Source organism: Vidua chalybeata, chromosome 5 (genome assembly GCF_026979565.1).
Source record: "Vidua chalybeata isolate OUT-0048 chromosome 5, bVidCha1 merged haplotype, whole genome shotgun sequence".
NCBI lineage: Eukaryota > Metazoa > Chordata > Aves > Passeriformes > Viduidae > Vidua > Vidua chalybeata.
Genome location: NC_071534.1, coordinates 18,206,723 through 18,225,149, shown reverse-complemented (window position 1 = coordinate 18,225,149; position 18,427 = coordinate 18,206,723). Strand labels below are relative to the sequence as shown.

General features: G+C 48.1%; 1 protein-coding gene across 1 annotated transcript; it reads left to right on the top strand.

Moving 5' to 3' along the window:
• Positions 1-80: 80 nt before the first annotated feature.
• WBP2NL (WBP2 N-terminal like) lies at positions 81-9,915 on the top strand. The gene is made up of 8 exons (XM_053942528.1): positions 81-176; positions 3,165-3,273; positions 3,818-3,953; positions 5,439-5,531; positions 6,322-6,540; positions 6,944-7,063; positions 7,399-7,475; positions 8,355-9,915. Exons 1-8 carry the CDS (start codon positions 118-120, stop codon positions 8,400-8,402), a joined length of 861 nt encoding a protein of 286 aa, XP_053798503.1. The 5' UTR covers positions 81-117; the 3' UTR covers positions 8,403-9,915.
• Positions 9,916-18,427: the final 8,512 nt, after the last annotated feature.

Genomic DNA, 18,427 nt, shown 5'->3' with positions numbered 1-18,427 from the left:
CGCTTCCCTCTCACTTCCGCCTCGCGCGCGCCGCCGGCCGCGAACGTCGGGGGGCGGGGCAGCGCTGGTGTGACGTCACACCGTCACCGGGTCAGGGGCGGGGCCGGCGGGGCAAAGATGGCGCTGAACAGGAACCACTCGCAGGAGGGTGGTGTCGTCATCCCCAATGCCGAGAGGTAGCGGGGGGCCGCGGGGTCGGGCGGGTCCTCCTTGCCCCCTGTCCCCTCACCAGGGCCGGGACGGCGGGGCCCGGTGGTGGGAGGTTCCCGCTGGAGGGACCCCCGTTTCCTGCCCGGCCGCGCAGGCCCGGCTCGGCCTGGGTTATGCGTTACTGAAGGGCTCCCTGGCACGGTGGGGACGGGCTGGGGCGGGCAGTGGGGGACAAGCTTGGCTGGAGTCCGTAGAGCTGCCGCGTCTTCGCCGCGGAAGCTCGGGGGTCTTTAAAGCCGCTCCATCAGGCGTCCTGGGTGAAGACTGGCTGACATCGCTTGTAAAAGTCAAGGAATTGGGTCTTTTTTAAGGTCATGCACTTAGTGACGCCAGAGAGGCAGGGACTGTTTAAGGCAGGAGTCTTGATCACTTGAATTCGTAAGTAAGGAACTTGAATTCAAAGTTCCTCTGCGCGGAGAAGCGCCTCTCCATGGAAGCACAGCCGGCTGCTCGATGGCCCGAGCGGGATTGACAGACCAGCTTAACAGACTTGGGCTTCAGTTCAGTCGTGTTTGGGTGCTCCCAGCAGCCTGGCAAGGGAATCCAGAAACCCGAGGCCCAGGAAAGGATCGAAGTAAAAGGATCAAAGGAGTTGGGTTTGGGTCTGGTGATCAGTAGGAAAATTACACTCAAGAAATATGCTCCATCTTTGTTGAGTTTGGAGCTGACTCCTAATACTTCAGTCAGGAAGGTCCTCTGACATGTTGAGCTCATGCCAGTTTAAAGGAGTTTCCTCTGTCCTTTGAATCCTGGGCTGCACCAAAAGCAGTGGCCAGATGGTCAAGGGAGGTGATTTTACCTCTGTATTCCACTCTGGTGTGACCTCACCTGCAGTGCTGCATCCAGCTCTGGGGTCCCCAACATAAGAAGGACATTAAACTGTTGGAGCAGAGGCCACTATGAAGTTGGTAAGAGGAACGAAGCACTTCCTCTATGAAGACAAGCTGAGAATGTTGGGGCTGTTCAGCCTGGAGAAGAGAAGGTTGTGTGAAGACCTCATTGCAACCTTCCAGTATCTGAACAGGACCTACAGGGAAGGCACAGAGGGACTCTTCGTCAGGAGCTGCAGTGCTAGGACAAGGAGTAATGGGTACAAGCTGAAAGAAGGGAAATTTAGGCTAAAGATTAGGAAGAAATTCTTTATTCTGAGGCTGGTGAGGCACTGGGATGGGTTGCCCAAATGAGCTATGGATGCCTCAGCCTGGGCAGTGTTCAGAGCTGGACTGGATAATGCCTTGAGCAAACTGATCTAGTGGAAGGTGGCCATGGCCATGGCAGAGAGGTTGGGACCAGGTAATCTTTAAGATCCCTTCCAAGCCTTAACATTGGCTTGAGATCATAAAACCATACATTCTTTGAGGTGCTGCTCGGTCACAAGTGAGGGCAGTGTGGCTCCACAGGGTGCACAGCCTCCCGTGACAGCCCTGGACAGGCATGCAGGTGCAGACCAGTTCAGCAGCCTAATTACTCTCTGTGCTGGTGGCTGTGTGTTATTTGCTTGTGTGAGTAGCTGCAAAGCAGTAAACATTACAATGACTGCATAGGAATTCTTTCCAGTGAGGTAAAATTATGTGAAATGCTGCTACAAGACATGACTGAGGGAGTGTTCTGGTAAGATTAAGGCTGTCAAAGAGTTGGTTGTATTTAGCTTAGCATATATGTTTCCCCCTTGAATTTTGGAAATGGAAAGAGCTCTGCTGTCTCATCAATCTGTCCCTTCCAGCCAGTCTGAGAATCTCCATCTAGCTCAGCTATGAAGTAGTGTCCCAGTAGAATTTCTTGGTCAGGTTGTTTTTTCTCATCAAAGCTAGACTTTTCACTAGTCTTCAATCTTGAGTAGCTGCATTTTTCATATACATCTACAACGTTCTTCTCTTCCCTAAAGAGCAAACTACCTGAGACTATAGGGCATTTGGTTGTTTTTCCATATGGTGGCCCTGAAGATTCCTCCCTTCCCCAAATAATTGCACAGTTTCCTGACTTTATTTGACTTCTACAGTATGCTGAGCAGAATTCATAAGGATTATTTTAGATCCAGACGGTTCAGGCTTGTGTTGGTTTAGGGTTTTGTCACTTTGTTTTTCATGCTCTTGAACCATAAAACACCTTGGAGTCTTCTGCCACTGTAACATGGTGAACGTTTATCACCCTTGAGGTTCTTTTCTTTATTCAGCAGATTTTCTTACTATGTGCTATGTTTAGATCAGCACCATAGACTCAGTGACATGCTTTCTGAAGATGACTCATTTTTTTCTGAAAATATATTTAATTTTTCATGCAACTCTATACCCCTGACCCTGCAGTGTTCACAGTTCTCATCTGGTTTTGTGTCACTAGGAAACTCTGCTAATGTTCCCATGACAGCCAATAATATCTTTATTGCTGACATTGCTGACTCATTGCTTCATTCCTTAACATGGTACTGTTTACTACAAAAGCTGCTTAAGTCACGTGAGGCAGGGTCAGCAGTGAGGGTTTCAGTGCAGCCGCTTCCTCAGTTTGCACAGTGGGTGTGGTGTCACAGCAGTGCTATTTTCCAGTGCAGTGGACTTGATTTGAGCATGGACTGGGGAGGAAGGATTGCTCTGAGATTACACCTTGGCATCAAGGGGATGGTTCTGACAGCTCAGCCCTTTCTGTGCCCTGATCTTTGGGCTGAGGGTCTTTGTGTGTAGAGTGGAATTCCTCAGTCTGACACCTTTGGAGACAGAAACCCCTCTGTATATTAAAGGTGCCCTTGTTGAAGGAGGGGCTTGTCTCAGATGAGAGAATGAATTCTTCCAGTCCACATAAATCATCCCTCTCTGTTTGAAGTCAAAACGGTGGGGCCCACAGCAGGACTTTGGGATAATATTCAGAGTTTTGCTGTGCTATTCCCTTCCCTGTGTGATGAGGGTATGTGTCAGAGCTGTTACCAGGTTTATCTCTCCAATCTGTCTGATTTCTTCCTGCAGTGTCCTCAAACAGTGCAAAGATGTGGAGCTCTCCTTCAGTGACGTGACAGGCAAGCCTGAAATCTTCAAAGGCACCAAAAAAGGAATGCTGTATCTCACCCCTTACAGGGTAAGTCTGATGCCAGCAGGGTTGCTTCTTTCTCAAGGGATCTTGTAAACTTTAAACCAGAAACCTAGTTGATGACAGAAGAAGGGATTTTTGTTGTGGAAAGGAACAATGACAGCACTACGTAGAAGGAAAGGTGGAAATGGGATAGTTCATACCTATGTCACGATCCCAGTCACCTACAAAGGCACATGCAGCCCTGGAAATCACTGTCTAGATAATATATTTCATGTAATGTGTTAGTCAATAATACTTCCTCTGCAAACTCTCATAGATAATCCTTAAAAAGCAGAACAGTAAAGCTCAGTAAATGTGCAGATGTGTTTTAAGTGCTTTATTATCTTGGAATATACATGCCTCAGGTGAGTGAGCCACGTGCCGTCAAATCTGCTGGGGATCCTCAGTGTTAAAGCTGTGAAATAATTCAATGCACACTCATACTAGAGGTTAAGTTACCCTCTTTTTGGATGCTGATACAATGAGAGCTCCATCATCACTCTCTCTATTGAATTCAAGTAATTCAGAAGCATTCCCTACTGTCTTGCAGGTGATCTTTGTGTCCAAGGGCAAGGATCCTATGCTGTCCTTCATGATGCCATTCTATTTGGTGAAAGGATGCTCGATCGAGCAGCCTGTTTTCTCTGCCAATTACATCAAAGGACAGATCCAGGCTGAGGCTGGAGGTACGTGCCAGTGCTTTGTAGATTGAACTCTTCCAAGCATCACAAGGCCGTTTTTGCTGAACACCAGACCAGCTTATGTGCACAGGAATGGCAGAGTAGCTGTGGTGGTATAGCTGGTGTGTCCACACTGGGCTAACTCCCCTCTCCTGCACTTTAGGGCACTGCTGCCATGTTACTTGCTGCCCACAGGCCAGGGACTGACTTGCCCAGGGTGACTTCTATGTAATTCTTTAACTTGTGTCTTGCTTTGTGTATCATGTTTACTCACTTTCCCAATGTACTTGTTTTTCTCCTTTCTTTGACCTGAAAGGGTGGGTAAGTGACCAAGGCACCAGTCCATTGATAAACAGAATTAGAATTAACAACCACTTTTGGTTTTTGGGAAGTTAGGAGCCCCTTGGTTATGGTTTGCATGGATGTGGGAGTCTGCTGTCCATCATTGATTTAGCTTTGATCCCAGTTTGATAATGAAGCCACAGTAACACTTCAAAGAGGTGTTTATGACCAAAGATGGGAAATTGCACAAGATAAACAGGTATTGGAAACATGGCTTTTGGTTCAAATTTCTTCCCTTTTCAATCCTTTCATGTGCATTTTCATAGCATCTGAAGTGTTTATTCTTTTTGTTTTCTATTTGTAACAATATTTTAAAATGACTGGGTCATCTGGGGACTGTGGATCAGCCCACTTTCTTGGGCTGAAGTCATGCTAGGACAGTGATTTTATAGAGGTGAATCTCCAAAGGAATGACTTTATCCATGATGGACTCTTTTGTTATATTTCTATACTTTATTTCTAGTTTGTCCCCAAAAGACTATCTCTCTTGATATGGATTTAATTGTTAGACAAGGAAGATAAATCTTATATTTAAATGGCACATATTTTTTGTTAAAACCACCAAAACTCAAAGCACCTTCCACCCAAAAAAACACTGAATCCCAAAAAGCCCTAGGAAAACAAAGCACTCTTACTTGCCTTGCAAGACATTGCCTACTTGATTTTTTTTCCTCCTGAGAAATTGTTATTATACCTCAGCATCTAATAATCTGTCTGAGCTTCTGTGTGTCAATGAGATTAAAGATGTTGCATTTGATTTAAATCCTAGCTTGAGTTGCAGATCCTGATCTGTAGTTCACTGAAGATATCAATAAAACTTCATCTGAGGGCTTTCAGTTAATATCCTCAGTGAAATAAATGTTCCATCTTTACACTGTTCTTTATTAGGTTCCATTAAACCTTTCAGGAAAGAACAAAACATCCTTGTATCCAGAATAGGCTGCTTCTACATGACTATACCTTTCAGAGGGTAAAAAAACAAATTCCTGATCCTCTTGAGATATTATTTCGGGGGATGTCTGATAGCAGTGCCATGACTCTTTTCTTCCTGGTAATAAGATGCTAAATAGTTTTGAAATAAAGAAGAAAAAACAATTGAAGTATAAACAATTTTGCTGTCTTGGATTCAATTCTAATTCTTTCTCCTAGGTGGCTGGGAAGGGCAGGGGACATTTAAACTGACTTTCAACAGTGGAGGAGCCATTGAGTTTGGACAGCTGATGTTGAAAGCTGCTTCTAGTGGTAAGGGATTTTCAGATCCTGTAGTTCCCCCATGGTTTGCTGAGCTAGTAAGCAAATTGTGCTCGATCTGAACTTCATGGGAAGAGGGGTACCCTAGGCCCTCTTCCACAGCAAAGTATTTTTTTTTCTTTCCAAGGGAACTTTTGGTTTCCCTTTCAATCCTTTTTCATTATTTCATCTTAGTGCTTTGTGCAGTCAGAATGTTCTGGGGTTTGGGCTTCTGAGGTGGACCACTTTTTTGTACAGAACCTTATTTCTACTGGAAAAAGGTTGAAATATGTGATGGTGAAAACTGCTTTACTTAGCTACTCTCTGCTCAGTTCTAAAATAGTGCAGTAAGATGGGGAAAGCTAACATGAACATTTGGAGAGGGGAAAAATAGGTTTTAAAAAACAATTTCTTTTTAAAATTTTCAAATGGAGGAACAATAACTTTTTTTTCCTGATAAAGTTTTTTTATTAAAAAATGTGTGTTTTAAAATGTACTTGTTTTCAGGATGAAAGTATATTAGAAAATGAAAACACACTGCACTGCTACTTGCTTTAGAATGGTTTTTTCTTCAAGCAGTGGGAGCTCTGTGGTGGGACAGGGACCTGTGAGGTTGTATTTTTGCAGCTGGTTTCCTTCAGCACTCTGTGACTAATGTTTTTTAGGCACAGTACTATGCCAGGACTATATAGTGAATATACATAAGGGGAAACAGTGCTGCATGAACAGGACTATTTATATTTTATTCTCTACATTTAATTTTAAGAAAAGATGTCTGGCTTACTAAATGTGTGTTCCGTAGCTTCCAGTGGCGCTCCTCTGCAGAACCCTGGCTATGGATACAGCCCTGTTCCCGGAGGATATGCACCCGCCCCGCCTGCCCCCGGCGGCTACTCACCTGTGCCGGGAGGCTACGCTGCCCCTCCGCCCCCGAACGGACCTTATCCCTATGCACCACCTCCAGTGAATGCCTACGGACCCGCTCCACAGCCCATGGCATATCCGTACGCCCAGACTCCAGGTTTGGAAGCTGTGTAATGATGACTGTGTCTGATGTTAGCTGTGAAGAAATGACAGTGCTATGGTGAGGGTTACTGTGAGGGTTGCTGTAGTTTTGTCTCCATCAAGGATCCTTGTCCTTGCAGAAATCTGTCACATGCTGTTGATCACACCCATGTGTTGCTATAGTTCTAGCTTCATGAAAATGTGGTTTGCAAATTGTGCTGCTGTTTGGTAGAGAATTATTGCCTGCTGACATGACAGGCATTAGCAAATTATCAAATCTCTGCTGTCTGCATCCCTGCCAAGCCTGGAGAGCTTCCCTTACCACTGCTCTCGTCCCCAGCTAATGTACTGTCGGGCCTGTGAGCTCTCTGTCCCATGGTCTGTGGTCCAAAGCATCAGCCTGGTGTTGTCTTTTTCAGGTATTTACCCACCACTTCCAAACATGAACCCTGTGTACATGCCACCTCCACCACCCTACTCTGGGCCTCCTCCTGCAGGACCCTCAGCTCCCCCAGCCTGGGTGAGCCCAGGAATGCCAGGTAAATGGGATTGGGCAGTTGCCAGGGTCTGGGTGTAAATGGTGCCTGAGGTCTTGGGCTGAGGGTGGCATGGGCACAGCATGGCGTGGAGAAGCTGTTGTTGCAAGAGCTCCAAGTCTTCTGTAGGGAGCTGCTCTGCCTTGCCCTGCACAGCTTGTGGTCAGCCCTAGGCAGCTTTCCTGAGCTGCTCTGAGTTCTAACCCAGCTTGCTGCAATTCCTCTTGGCTCCTTGGGCCTTTGTTGCCTCCTTGAAAGAGGTGAAGCTGGGGAGAAGGCTCTGTGGCTAGGGCCATAGCCTCAGATATTTAAGGTGGCTTCTTTTCCTTCCTTTCCAGGAGGCAGTAAAGCCATGGAAGCAGCTTCCAGTGCATATTACAACCCTGCCAACCCACACAACGTGTACATGCCCATGGTGAGTACCATGCCTGGTCTTCATGTGCCTACTCCCTCCTCTGTCACTAGCAGAGATAGTGCTTTGCTTTCTTGCAAAGTCTTGTGTACCTTCACGTTGAACATGCCCAGAAAGTATGCATTTTTATGGGAGGGAGGCTCCCATGAGGAAGACTGGTGAATTTTTCAGTCAGCAAGGAGGAAGGCCATAAGATTGATCCATTAACAGCCATTTACTTCCTGTCTTATTTCTAAAGGCATAACAGACTAGCATGGGCACAGAGAAAACACAGAGCTCTCTGCATTCATTGGGCCTGAAAATGAGGAGAGTTAAAGAATAGGTCATTTAAGGACGATGGCATGTGGGTTTCTGTTTTGCTTTCTTTCTGGGCTGCATGGAGACAGGGAGGTCTCTTACTGTTCAGTCATTGGCAGCCAGTAGGTTGTCTGTAGCCTCCATCTGCTACGTGGCAGTCTGGCTGTGCCCCTCACTGCCTTGCTTGGCTCTGGTAAGCTGGAGACTGATGGAGCAGCAAAGCTGGCCCTCAGCCCAGGGTTTGCTGTCTGCTGGGTCAGAGCTATGAGCTTCAACAGGGACAAAGCCCTGGAAGGGAAGGGAGAATGGCATTTAAAACAGATTAAATGGTCCATTTGCAGTAGACGTGTTACCTGGTTTTGAGGGGACTTTTCCTAGAAATGTTATGGAGACAGCATGTGTCATGGAACATAGCTGATACGACACAGGAATGGTGTGATGAAATGACAGTTTAAGCCATAGAACTTGGTTCTGTCTGTAGCTCACCACAGGGCACTCATTTCTGCTGAGCCAAGCCTGGGAATGCCTGGGAAGAGCTGGTCATAAAACAAGCATGGTTGTTGACTCTACTGTATCTCTTTCCAGGATCAGCCACCTCCTTATGCACCTCCTGAGGATAAGAAGAACAACTAGCAGAAGGAAATTGCAGCCAGCCTCCCACATTCTCTCTCCCTGAAGACAACTTGGCTGTTAGTACCCCTCAAGTTAGCATATCTCTAGATCTCTGTTTCTCTACAATAGATATAGTGCTGGGCAGCTGAGCACCTGCCCTCATTAAACATTGAGTCAGTGGCAATACAAGGCAGGACAACAACACTTTCCTACTTACTTGCTTTATCTCGTGGGGTCGAAGGACTAACCTTTTGCCCTGCCACTGGCTTGAGGAGAGAGATGGACTTATTAAACTTTATCACATGACTAATCTAGGACTAAAATATGAAGGCTCTGGGATCTTGTTGGAGTAAAACAACTTGGAATGCCAAACTTGACTTCTGAAGCACCATCCAGGAGGAAAGATGTAGAGAGCTATGAGGTTCCATGCATAGATCCTCGGGTGCCCTAGAAAGGTGTTAAATTTCCTTAAATTCTAGGGCAGTTCAGTGTGAGATGGGACTTTGGAAATCCTGTATTGCGTTGGAAGTGTGTGGCATTCTGGACTAACAGTTGAGGGGTTGTGACCTTGGGAATTGCATTCGAAGAGATGCTGAAGCATTTGGCTACCCAAGAGGGAGGGGGATGGGTCCCAATCAACCATTGAATAGAGAAGCAAACAAAGGTGTGCCTCAGGGCAGTGAGCTCTTAGACTGGCAGGCCTGAGGATCAGTCTGTCTTTTCCCTGTCCAAGCAGGCCCCATATCCCTGCAATGATCCTGTGTCAAGCAGCCGTTCCTCAAGCATAATGGAGTCAAGCGAGCATAATGGAGTCAAGCGCTGCACAGGAGGCTGCCTGCCTTGGAGCAAAATATGTTACATTAGGCAGATGACCTGGCACTAGCCTTGTCAGGGGACAAGTCCTGCAGCCCTTGCTCCCTCTGCTGAGCAAACTTGTGCTGTGTGCTACCTCCACAGGGGAAAACTGGCCTTCATCTTTTCCTTCAGCTGCTGGAGCCAGGCTGTGTGTGCCCACATCTGAGCAGCGTGGGCAGGTGGGCACTGTAATGCCAGAGCTGGTTGCTTACAGGTGCAGTGCCCTTGGCTGGGAACTGCTGTCTGGGTGGGAGTTACTAATGCTTGGCTCTCTTGCAGAGACTCTGGCTGCTCAGCCACAATCTTTCCTTTTTCCTTAGGACATAGTGCCATTAAACCTGAAGAGAGTCTCTAGTCTGGAGGAGACCTTTGTGATCCTTTACATATAGGGTGACTGTACTTCTTCCTACAGCCTCCCTACCTTCACAAGGAGGGGGAAGGAGTGTTTTCCCTCTTACTTCCCTTTATGGCAGGGCTCTCCTGCAAGTCAGGTTTGCACAACTTAAAAGTATGAATTCCTAAAGCAGTTCCACGTGGGGGGAAGTAAGTTTCCTTATCTATAAACACTTTTTCTGACTTAGAGATATTCTAACAACTCTGTATTTAAAAAAAAAAAATCAACCATGAATGTTTGTAACTTTTTGAATTGCACTTTAATACAGGAGTGTTGATATCTTTACCTGCCAGTTCAGTGTTTTGTGTGTGTGTTGTGTTGACCTTAATTCTTGCACACTGCACAGAAGGCTGGAATGAACTACAACCACTGCTGCTTTCCCTTGAGTCACCTATGGGTCAGTACATCTTTCTCTCTGGTATGTGGCTAAGCTGGACCTGGAATCAAGTAACTGGGGGGAGTGAAGAAGGTGGGGCTTATCCCCTTGCTGCCTGGAAGGCTGGCTGGTGCCTGTGGTATCCAGAAGTGGCACATATTCATGTCCCATCACAGCAATGTAGCAGGGGCCATGTCACCACACTGCTACTCATTACTGTTGCATTCATAGCACCTCTTCTATGTACATTACACCAGAGGAGGGGCCTTTAAAGTCTTTGAAAGAAACTCCTCACCAGCAATTTTTTCCAGCAATGGAAAAATAAATATATAATAAGGAAAATGGCACTTGGCTATAGACTGTAAAATCTGTTTCCCCTTGTGCCAAGGAATGCCGCTGCCCTGCTGAACATGAGCTAACTACTGGAAATCCATTTCCTACTCTGCATCAGTCCAGTTTCTGACAGGAAACCAGTTCTGTTTCCTAGCATAGTTGTTCCTGTTTTGAGGTAATGGCCCTGTAATCCTACATTAACCAAGCCGCTATAGTTAGCAACACATGAGACAGAGTCTATGATCTACTTCCCTTTATTTCAATCAATTTACCTCAATCACTCCCCAAGAAAAAAGCCAGTTCCTTGTTTTGTTAGCAAGTCCTCCCTTACTAGAACTGCAAGCGTTGTGTTCAGTATCTTGACCCTGCACCTCAGAGAAAGTTTCTAGAAGGGTCCAGAATCAACCATTTGGTCCTTCAGGAACCAGAGTGGACAGATGGCCAGGAACCCTCCCACATCTGAATAGGAATAGAAATTTTTTTTTTCCTAATCCAAAATGTGGTATTTCCCCAGTCTGAGGCTTAGTCTTGTCACCTAGAACTCTTCCATGGGTAGTCTGCTCTATGAAGGTGAAGCAGTTGAGGGCTTTAGAGTGTCCTGACACTCACTTTTAGTTTATTAGTGTAGGCTCCTCCTCGGGATAGAGCTGAGGATGCAAGGGCCCTTGGGAGAAGAAGCCTTTCCCTGAGACTCCCTGAGTTTTCAGCCTGCTGAAGTAGGATCTGACCCTCCTTTTAGCAGAAATTTCCTTCTAGAGAAAGAAGGATGCAACTTTCAGCTTGGAGGCACCTGTGACCAACTCCCAGCCCAAAAGACCACCTCACCTGAGTATCAGCATCTTCCTGCCAGCACTCCTACACAACGTGCTGTGGCTCTGCAGATTTTGGTGTGTACCACAGCACAGCTCCTGGCGTCGTGCATGGCTCATGGAGATGTTTGCTCTGCTGTAAACTTCTACCAGGGGGGCTTTAATACAAAGCTAGCACGCACACTAGGGTGCAGTAGTGCTGCAAGCAAAGCCTCACTGCACCAGGGCCATTATGCCTGCAAGAGCTCTTGGTCCTGGGGGGGATACGTGGGAGGGATGCAGCCCAGCTGACAGTTCCTTATTCTAAACCAAGCTGATTATAGCAAAAGAAAGAAAGTGACCAAGTCTGATCCGTGAGGTTAATGCCATCATACATCTGGGGGGTGAGACTGGGGAAAAAGGGAAAAGGGAATGTCACAACCCTAGGAGATACTAAAGCACTCAAAGCCTTTCTACAGGTGCAGTTCAAACAGCCCCTGCAGCAGCCAGTAGTACCCAGCTCAAAGCAATGATGTTGTCAGGTGTCAGAGCTGACAAACTTCAGTAGTGGTGGACTCTACTTGTATGGCATCTTCCACAGGAGGATCTCAAAAGGCTTTGCAATCACTGAGGTGTCGGAACCCAAGGTGTCCCTCAGACACTCTTGGATGTTCTGGGCCCAGGGCAGAAGCCTCTGAGACCCTGGCAGGCGGCCAGGGACCCCTGTGGTCTTGAGCTTGACCCATAGAACAATTTACCAACCTTGCAGGAAGAACAAGAAATCACAAAAGTTTAGATATTATAATAGAAGTAGTCACAAAGTGAAAGGTAGGATTTTTGAGTGCTGTACAGGGGGGTTTTAGGCCTTGTACAGGGGGGTCTGAGTTTTGTACACGGGGGTCAGAGGTTCTAAGATGGAGGGATTTGGGCGTGCCCTGTCCTCCTTCTTTCTTCTTCCTATTCCCCATGTTCTTGGTGGTGTTGGCACTCACAGATTGGTTTAGAGTAGAAAGTCACTGTTCAACATAGGTAGTAGGCATTGGGAAAAAACTATAAACACCTAATACGTAATGTGTGATATAAAAGATGGCACCAGCCCCTCGGGGAGGAGAGACGGGGACAGCCAGAGACGGGGACAGACAGAGTCAGGGACAATGTCAGGGAGTCTGTGTGCCTTGAGATAATATGCAATAAACTGCCTTGAGACCGGACGACTGAAGACTACTGAGTCTTTCTTTGAAGGCACGGGTTGGAGGAGAGACTTTACCACCATCCGGAGTCACCCAAATCCGGGGAAGACTCCGGCACCTGGCGTCCCTGGGTGGGCACTGACAAGAGACTAATTTACCAGACGACCTCCAACTTCCACCCGAGAAACAGGCACACCCCGAAGACTCCGAAGAGAGAGAGCGGACAGCTCCAGACGAAACATCCTGACCTTCACCAAAACAAATCATCCCAAGGACAGCCCGGAGAGGAGAAAAACCAGAAGCACGCCTGGAATTTCTCGCCTGTGAGCTGCTGGACAGTAATCAGGATCATCTCCGGACCGACCTTGCGCTGACTTGGCTTTTGGTGAGATCGGTTGAGATTAAGAACATGGGGGGGGGATACTCCCAAGAGCAGATCCAAGTTTTGTCAGCCCTACAGGGGGTGGCATCCACACATCCTGTGGAGATGGCTCCAAAAGAGCTAAAGGCTCTGTTGTTGTGGGTGCGGTGTAATTACCCGCACACAGAGACACATCTCTTGTTCGAACCAAATTTCTGGCAAGAGATCAATAGGCATTTGCATTATCTGGCCACAAAAAGAGATAAGAATGCCGCAAAACTTTTACCTTCCGCGAGAATAATGTTAGAGTCGTTTTCACAACGCGGCAAGGGGTCTCTCGTTTTACACCAAATAGCTCAGGCTCCTGGAGGAGCACAGGGAGAATTGCCCAGCCAGCAGCATGGGGCAGCTCTCTTCACCACAGATCAAGAGGAAGCAGAATCGCTTCCCGTGGAAAAGCAAGGGGACGATTTTCCAGCACGCCCAGGATCCCCGGATTCCCACAGGTCCTCAGATTCCCCTGAGCCCCCAGAATCTCTAGGGTCCTCCGATGCAGAAACCCCTCAGTCGGTTGCAGATCAGCCGGGGATAGTTGTCACCCTCGGTGAGGGAGGAGATCGGGAATACCCCGAGTCTACACTCACAGGGGGGGGGGCTGCAGCAGCACAGGCTGGGGAAGGTGCAGATGGGAGTGTAGAACCCAGGGAGGAGGGGGAGCCGTCTCTCACAGCAGCGGCGGCGAGCAGTTTGCAACAGCCCGCGGCGCCAGGGAGAGCGGGGGGGACTGTGAGGGCAAAGGGGACCAGTGAGAAGGCGGGGGATGTGGGCGCGGCGGTCGTACGTCCTGAGGGTGCCGTGACGCGTGCCATGGCGAGAGCCCGCGCTGCCGTAGTGGCAGCCGCCCGGCAGGCACAGGGTGAAGGCTCCCAAACCACAGCAGCGGCGTTGGCCAGGCAGCAGGCTGAGACAGAGCGAAAAGCTATGGCAAATGCTCGTCTCGCGGCAGCGGCACCGCGCATGCGTGGAATGGAGAAGCGAAACCCAGAAGCCGGGGCGGGGGAGGGCACCTCGCGTGCGGCGGGCGCGACACGAGCACAGACGGGACGGAAGGGACGCGCCCGGGTTGTGGGCGTTGGCACAGAGTCAGGAGAGGCATGTCCCAGTGATGGGCAGTATGGGGTGGATACATCAGAGCCGGAGTGGGATCGGGAAGGTGGCGACGTCAGTCTCGGGGAGGATGAGAGCGCTCCCGAGATCGCGGCTGCGCTGGAAAGAGCAAGGAGGCGCGGCCAGGGTCGGGGCGGGAGCGTCCACACCCCCGTGGTGACACAGGCAGGGATGGGGCGTGTCCAGGGTGCAAGCGTTTGCCAGGGCACCGCCTCCACACCGTTCCCACGGCAATCGACTCATGCGCACTCAGCCTGTGCCCACAGCCAATCCCAGCCAGTCTCAGACATTGTAAAGCTGAAACAGTTGATACAGCAAGAGTCGACATCCCAGACTGCGGGATTTGCAAGTGTAAATCAATTGTTACAAGAATTGCACAGGGATTTATCAGAGATACAGATAGGGGAACAAACGTCCGAGTCTTTTGCAGTGCCGACCTCAGCCGGTCAGACGACAGCGCCACCCAGTGGCGGGACCGCAATATTGCAGGAGGTTTTGCCGGAGCCGGTTGCCCAAGCCATCGCGCCACCCAGTGGTGGGTCTGTAACATTGCAACACCTTTTTCCAGTTTTATATAAGAAGAAGTCTAGGGCGAGGAAGACTACACCTGCACGACAGCAGGAACCTCCGCTGATTCCAGAACGGCATGAGACTCAGGACACTCCTGCTGAGGCGCAGCAACAGGATGATACTGTATGTATTACTGCTTCGGAGGGTGTCCCAGTCTGGACAATTCCAACATCAAGGTCTGCTGATTCCTCACATCAGGGAGAGTCAATTATAATATCAAAAGGAGTTGTTGAGTTTCTTTTACAGTATCTGACCACAGCCTTGGAGTCACATTCAAAGCTGCTGACTCATCTTTCGAAAATTTCTCAAACAATACAGGGCAGCCGTGTGTTTTCCTCTGCAGCAGACGTTCCATTCTCATCCGCAAGCACCCAGCCCTCAGCCTTGCAGATGCCACAGATGTCGGTGAGTTCTGCTGCACCAAAGCCTCGATCACAACAAATAACTCCACTCTACAGGCAAGTACCCACAAAATTTCCAGCTTTACCGAACGCAAAGCTAGACTGGCAGGACATTCGAGCAGAATTAGAAAAGGAAAAAGGTTTATTGCAGGGCTCAGGAAACATCATGATGCCAGTGAGCTATGATGCTCAGGGACAAAACCCAAGGTGGGAACGCCTGGATCGTGATGCGATCAAAGACTTAGCCAAAGCCATCCGAGACAACGGGTTGTCATCACCGTACTTCAAACAAATGTTGAAGAGCATTTTTGGTATGTATGATTTAACACCCTATGATCTTAAATATCTTGCAACATCAGTTCTTACAGACACCCAGGCTCTTGTATGGCAAAAGGCATGGAGGAGATCCCTGGAGGAGCTGAGAGCCAGATACCAGGGCGGACCAAACGCGAACCTCACCATGGTGCAGCTTGCTGGTGATCCTCCCGAAGACGACCCGATTCAACAAGCGGTGAGGCTCCCACGGAACGTGCTCAGCGACATCAAGGAGGCGGCACGGAGAGCAATCCTACAGATTGCTCCGGCGGGAGTCCAGGACAGCATCTACACGGAGATCAAGCAGGGTCCTTCGGAGCCATTCTCCTCATTTGTGGACCGTCTTTCCCAAGCAGTGGAACGACAAGTAGTCGAAGAGGGGGCGAAACCACATTTGATCAAAAGCCTTGCGTTTTCCAATGCCAACCCGGAGTGCAGGCGGATCATCAGCCTGATGCCACATCAGGCCACCTTGGCAGACATAATAGAGGCATGCAGCAAGGTGGGGACACCACAGCATGTGGCATCCATCGTGAAAGAAGAGTTAGGAGAGCAGATTAAGAAGAGTGTCAAGGAGGTTCTTGCAAATTACACAAAGAACAGTGGCAACACAGGGAGGCGATGTTTTGGATGTGGAGCACAAGGACATATTAAAAAGAATTGCCCACAATTTGCAAAATTCAATAAACCATCAGATCTTTGTCCCCAATGCAGGAGAGGAAGGCATCTTGCGAGTGAATGCCATTCGCAGACAGATGTGGACGGAAGACCTCTACCGCGTTCGGGAAACGGGAAAAAGAGCGCGAATCATCGCCAGCGCGCTCCGACACAAATCATGGCGGTGACGCAAAACCAGCAGGAGCAACCCTCGGAGAAGAACAAGCAGATCCCCTCAGCAGAGCAATCTCCAAAATCCCCAGCGACCCAGACTTGGTACCGCCCGGATTCCAATGCGTGCTGGCAACCACCAAATTGACGTGTTTTTTGGACAACAGCCACACAGTGATACCCACGGGTGTAACTGGGACTTCCTGGAAAAGGCAAGATTTTTTGATAATGGCCAGGGACAAAAGCAGTATTCTTGGACTTGTTGTTTATCCATCCTTGATTTCAGCAAACTACAAAGAGGAGCTGATGGTCACGGCAAAAGCCCTTCAACCACCTTTGACGATTCCAAAAAATACACCGATAGCCCAGGCCATGGCTTTGCCGTCCCATGCAGAAAAACAAATTATGCCAGTGCTTAACAGGCAAGGCTTCTTTTCTAGTGATCAAGCGGAAGTACATGCATCCTGGGTGAAACATTTGAGCCGAGACCGACCCATCGTTACCTGTCGGTTGACTTGTAACGAAAAGACAGTAGTCATTACAGGGATGCTCGACACAGGGGCAGATGCTACAGTCATTTCATACATTTTTTGGCCCCAGGAATGGGACTTGGCTGTACCTTTGGGTTCTCTCGCAGGCATAGGAGGAAGTTCTCTATGCATGCAGAGTGAGAACGCAATCGTCGTCACAGGTCCAGGAAGAAAAACAGCAATCATTCGTCCTTTCATTGTGCAAAAACCCATTACAGTGTGGGGAAGAGACCTCTTAGCACAGTGGGGACTGAGATTGGAATTGGATTTTTAACAGGGGTCACTGTGGCACTCACCACTTTGAAATTGACTTGGAAAACCAATGATCCTGTTTGGGTGGATCAGTGGCCCCTTGAACGAAAGAAATTGAGTGCATTGAAAAAGTTAGTCCAGGAACAACTGCAGAAGGGACACATCAAACCAACAAATAGCCCATGGAATTCCCCAGTGTTTGTCATTCACAAGAAAACTTCAGGATCTTGGAGGCTGCTTCACGATCTCAGGAGGATCAACGAGGTCATCGAAGATATGGGGCCGCTCCAACTGGGGCTTCCATCTCTCTCAATGATCCCGAGAGATTGGTCGCTTGTCATCATCGATCTCAAGGACTGTTTTTTCAGCATTCCGCTTCATCCAGATGATGCTCCACGTTTTGCATTTTCCGTCCCAAGTTTCAACAGGGAAGAGCCCCTGCAAAGGTACCATTGGACCGTTCATCCACAGGGTCTCAAAAATTCTCCGACCATCTGCCAATGGTATGTGGCTCAAGCTTTGCGTCCAGCGCGGGAGAAACATCCGAGAACAAAAATTGTTCATTACATGGATGATTTGCTCATCGCGGCACCAACAAAACCGGAGTTGCAGAGAGTCCGCGATTGTGTGATCGCAGAAGTTCAAAAGGCAGGAATGGAAATTAGTGCCTCAAAAATACAAGAAATTGCGCCTTGGAAATATCTGGGATGGAAGATCACAAAGCAAACAATAAGGCCACAAAAACTGGAGATCAACACAAAAATCGCCAATCTGCAGGATTTGCAACAGCTTTTGGGGGAGATCAACTGGATGAGACCGATCTTGGGAATCACAAATGATGACATTTCATCACTGCTCGATCTCCTGAGAGGGGACAATAACATCAAATCTCCCAGAACTCTCACACCTGAAGCACGGAAAGATCTTGAAAAGATCACAGACATGATTCAACACAGACAGGCACATCGTTTTGCGGAATCGCTGCCTTTCCACTTGGCAGTGTTGGGGGAAACAACACAACTGTATGGGTTGATTTTTCAATGGGATACATCTCAAGGAGACCCTCTTCTGATGATAGAGTGGGTTTTTTTAGCTTACAGGCCCTCAAAAACAATTCTCACAGACTTGGAGATGATGGCTCAGATCATCATCAAAGCAAGAACAAGGTTGCTGACAATGTCAGGCAGGGATTTCTCAATCATTCATTTACCTCTAAAGAAAGATTATTTTGAATGGGCAATGCAAAAATCACAAGATATCTCCATTGCGTTGTTAGGGTATCCAGGGGTTTGCACAGTTCATTTCCCACCTCACAGAATGCTAAATGCAAAAATAAGTTTTAGAGAAAAACCAAAAATAAGTCAGGAACCAGTGGAAGGTGTGACAGTGTTCACTGATGGTTCAGGGAAAACCCACAAATCAGTGATCACATGGCAAAACCCAAAAACAGAGGAATGGGAATCAGACATCAAGACAGTGCAGGGTTCACCACAAATTGTAGAATTGGCAGCAGTGGTCAGGGCTTTTCAGTTGTTTCCGGAACCTCTCAATCTGATCACAGACTCAGCATATGTTGCAAATGTGATCAAACGATTGGAGGGATCACTGCTGAAGCACACAGATAATGAAATCTTATATTCATATTTATCATGCATGAGAACAATCCTAGAAAATAGGGAACACAGA

Bases quoted from the DNA above. Each gene is read 5' to 3' on its own strand.
- WBP2NL (XM_053942528.1), top strand. From the start codon at position 118: ATGGCGCTGAACAGGAACCACTCGCAGGAGGGTGGTGTCGTCATCCCC. The intron at 3,274-3,817 runs GTAAGTCTGATG...ACTGTCTTGCAG, and splicing joins TGTATCTCACCCCTTACAGG to GTGATCTTTGTGTCCAAGGG. The intron at 5,532-6,321 runs GTAAGGGATTTT...TGTGTTCCGTAG, and splicing joins GTTGAAAGCTGCTTCTAGTG to CTTCCAGTGGCGCTCCTCTG.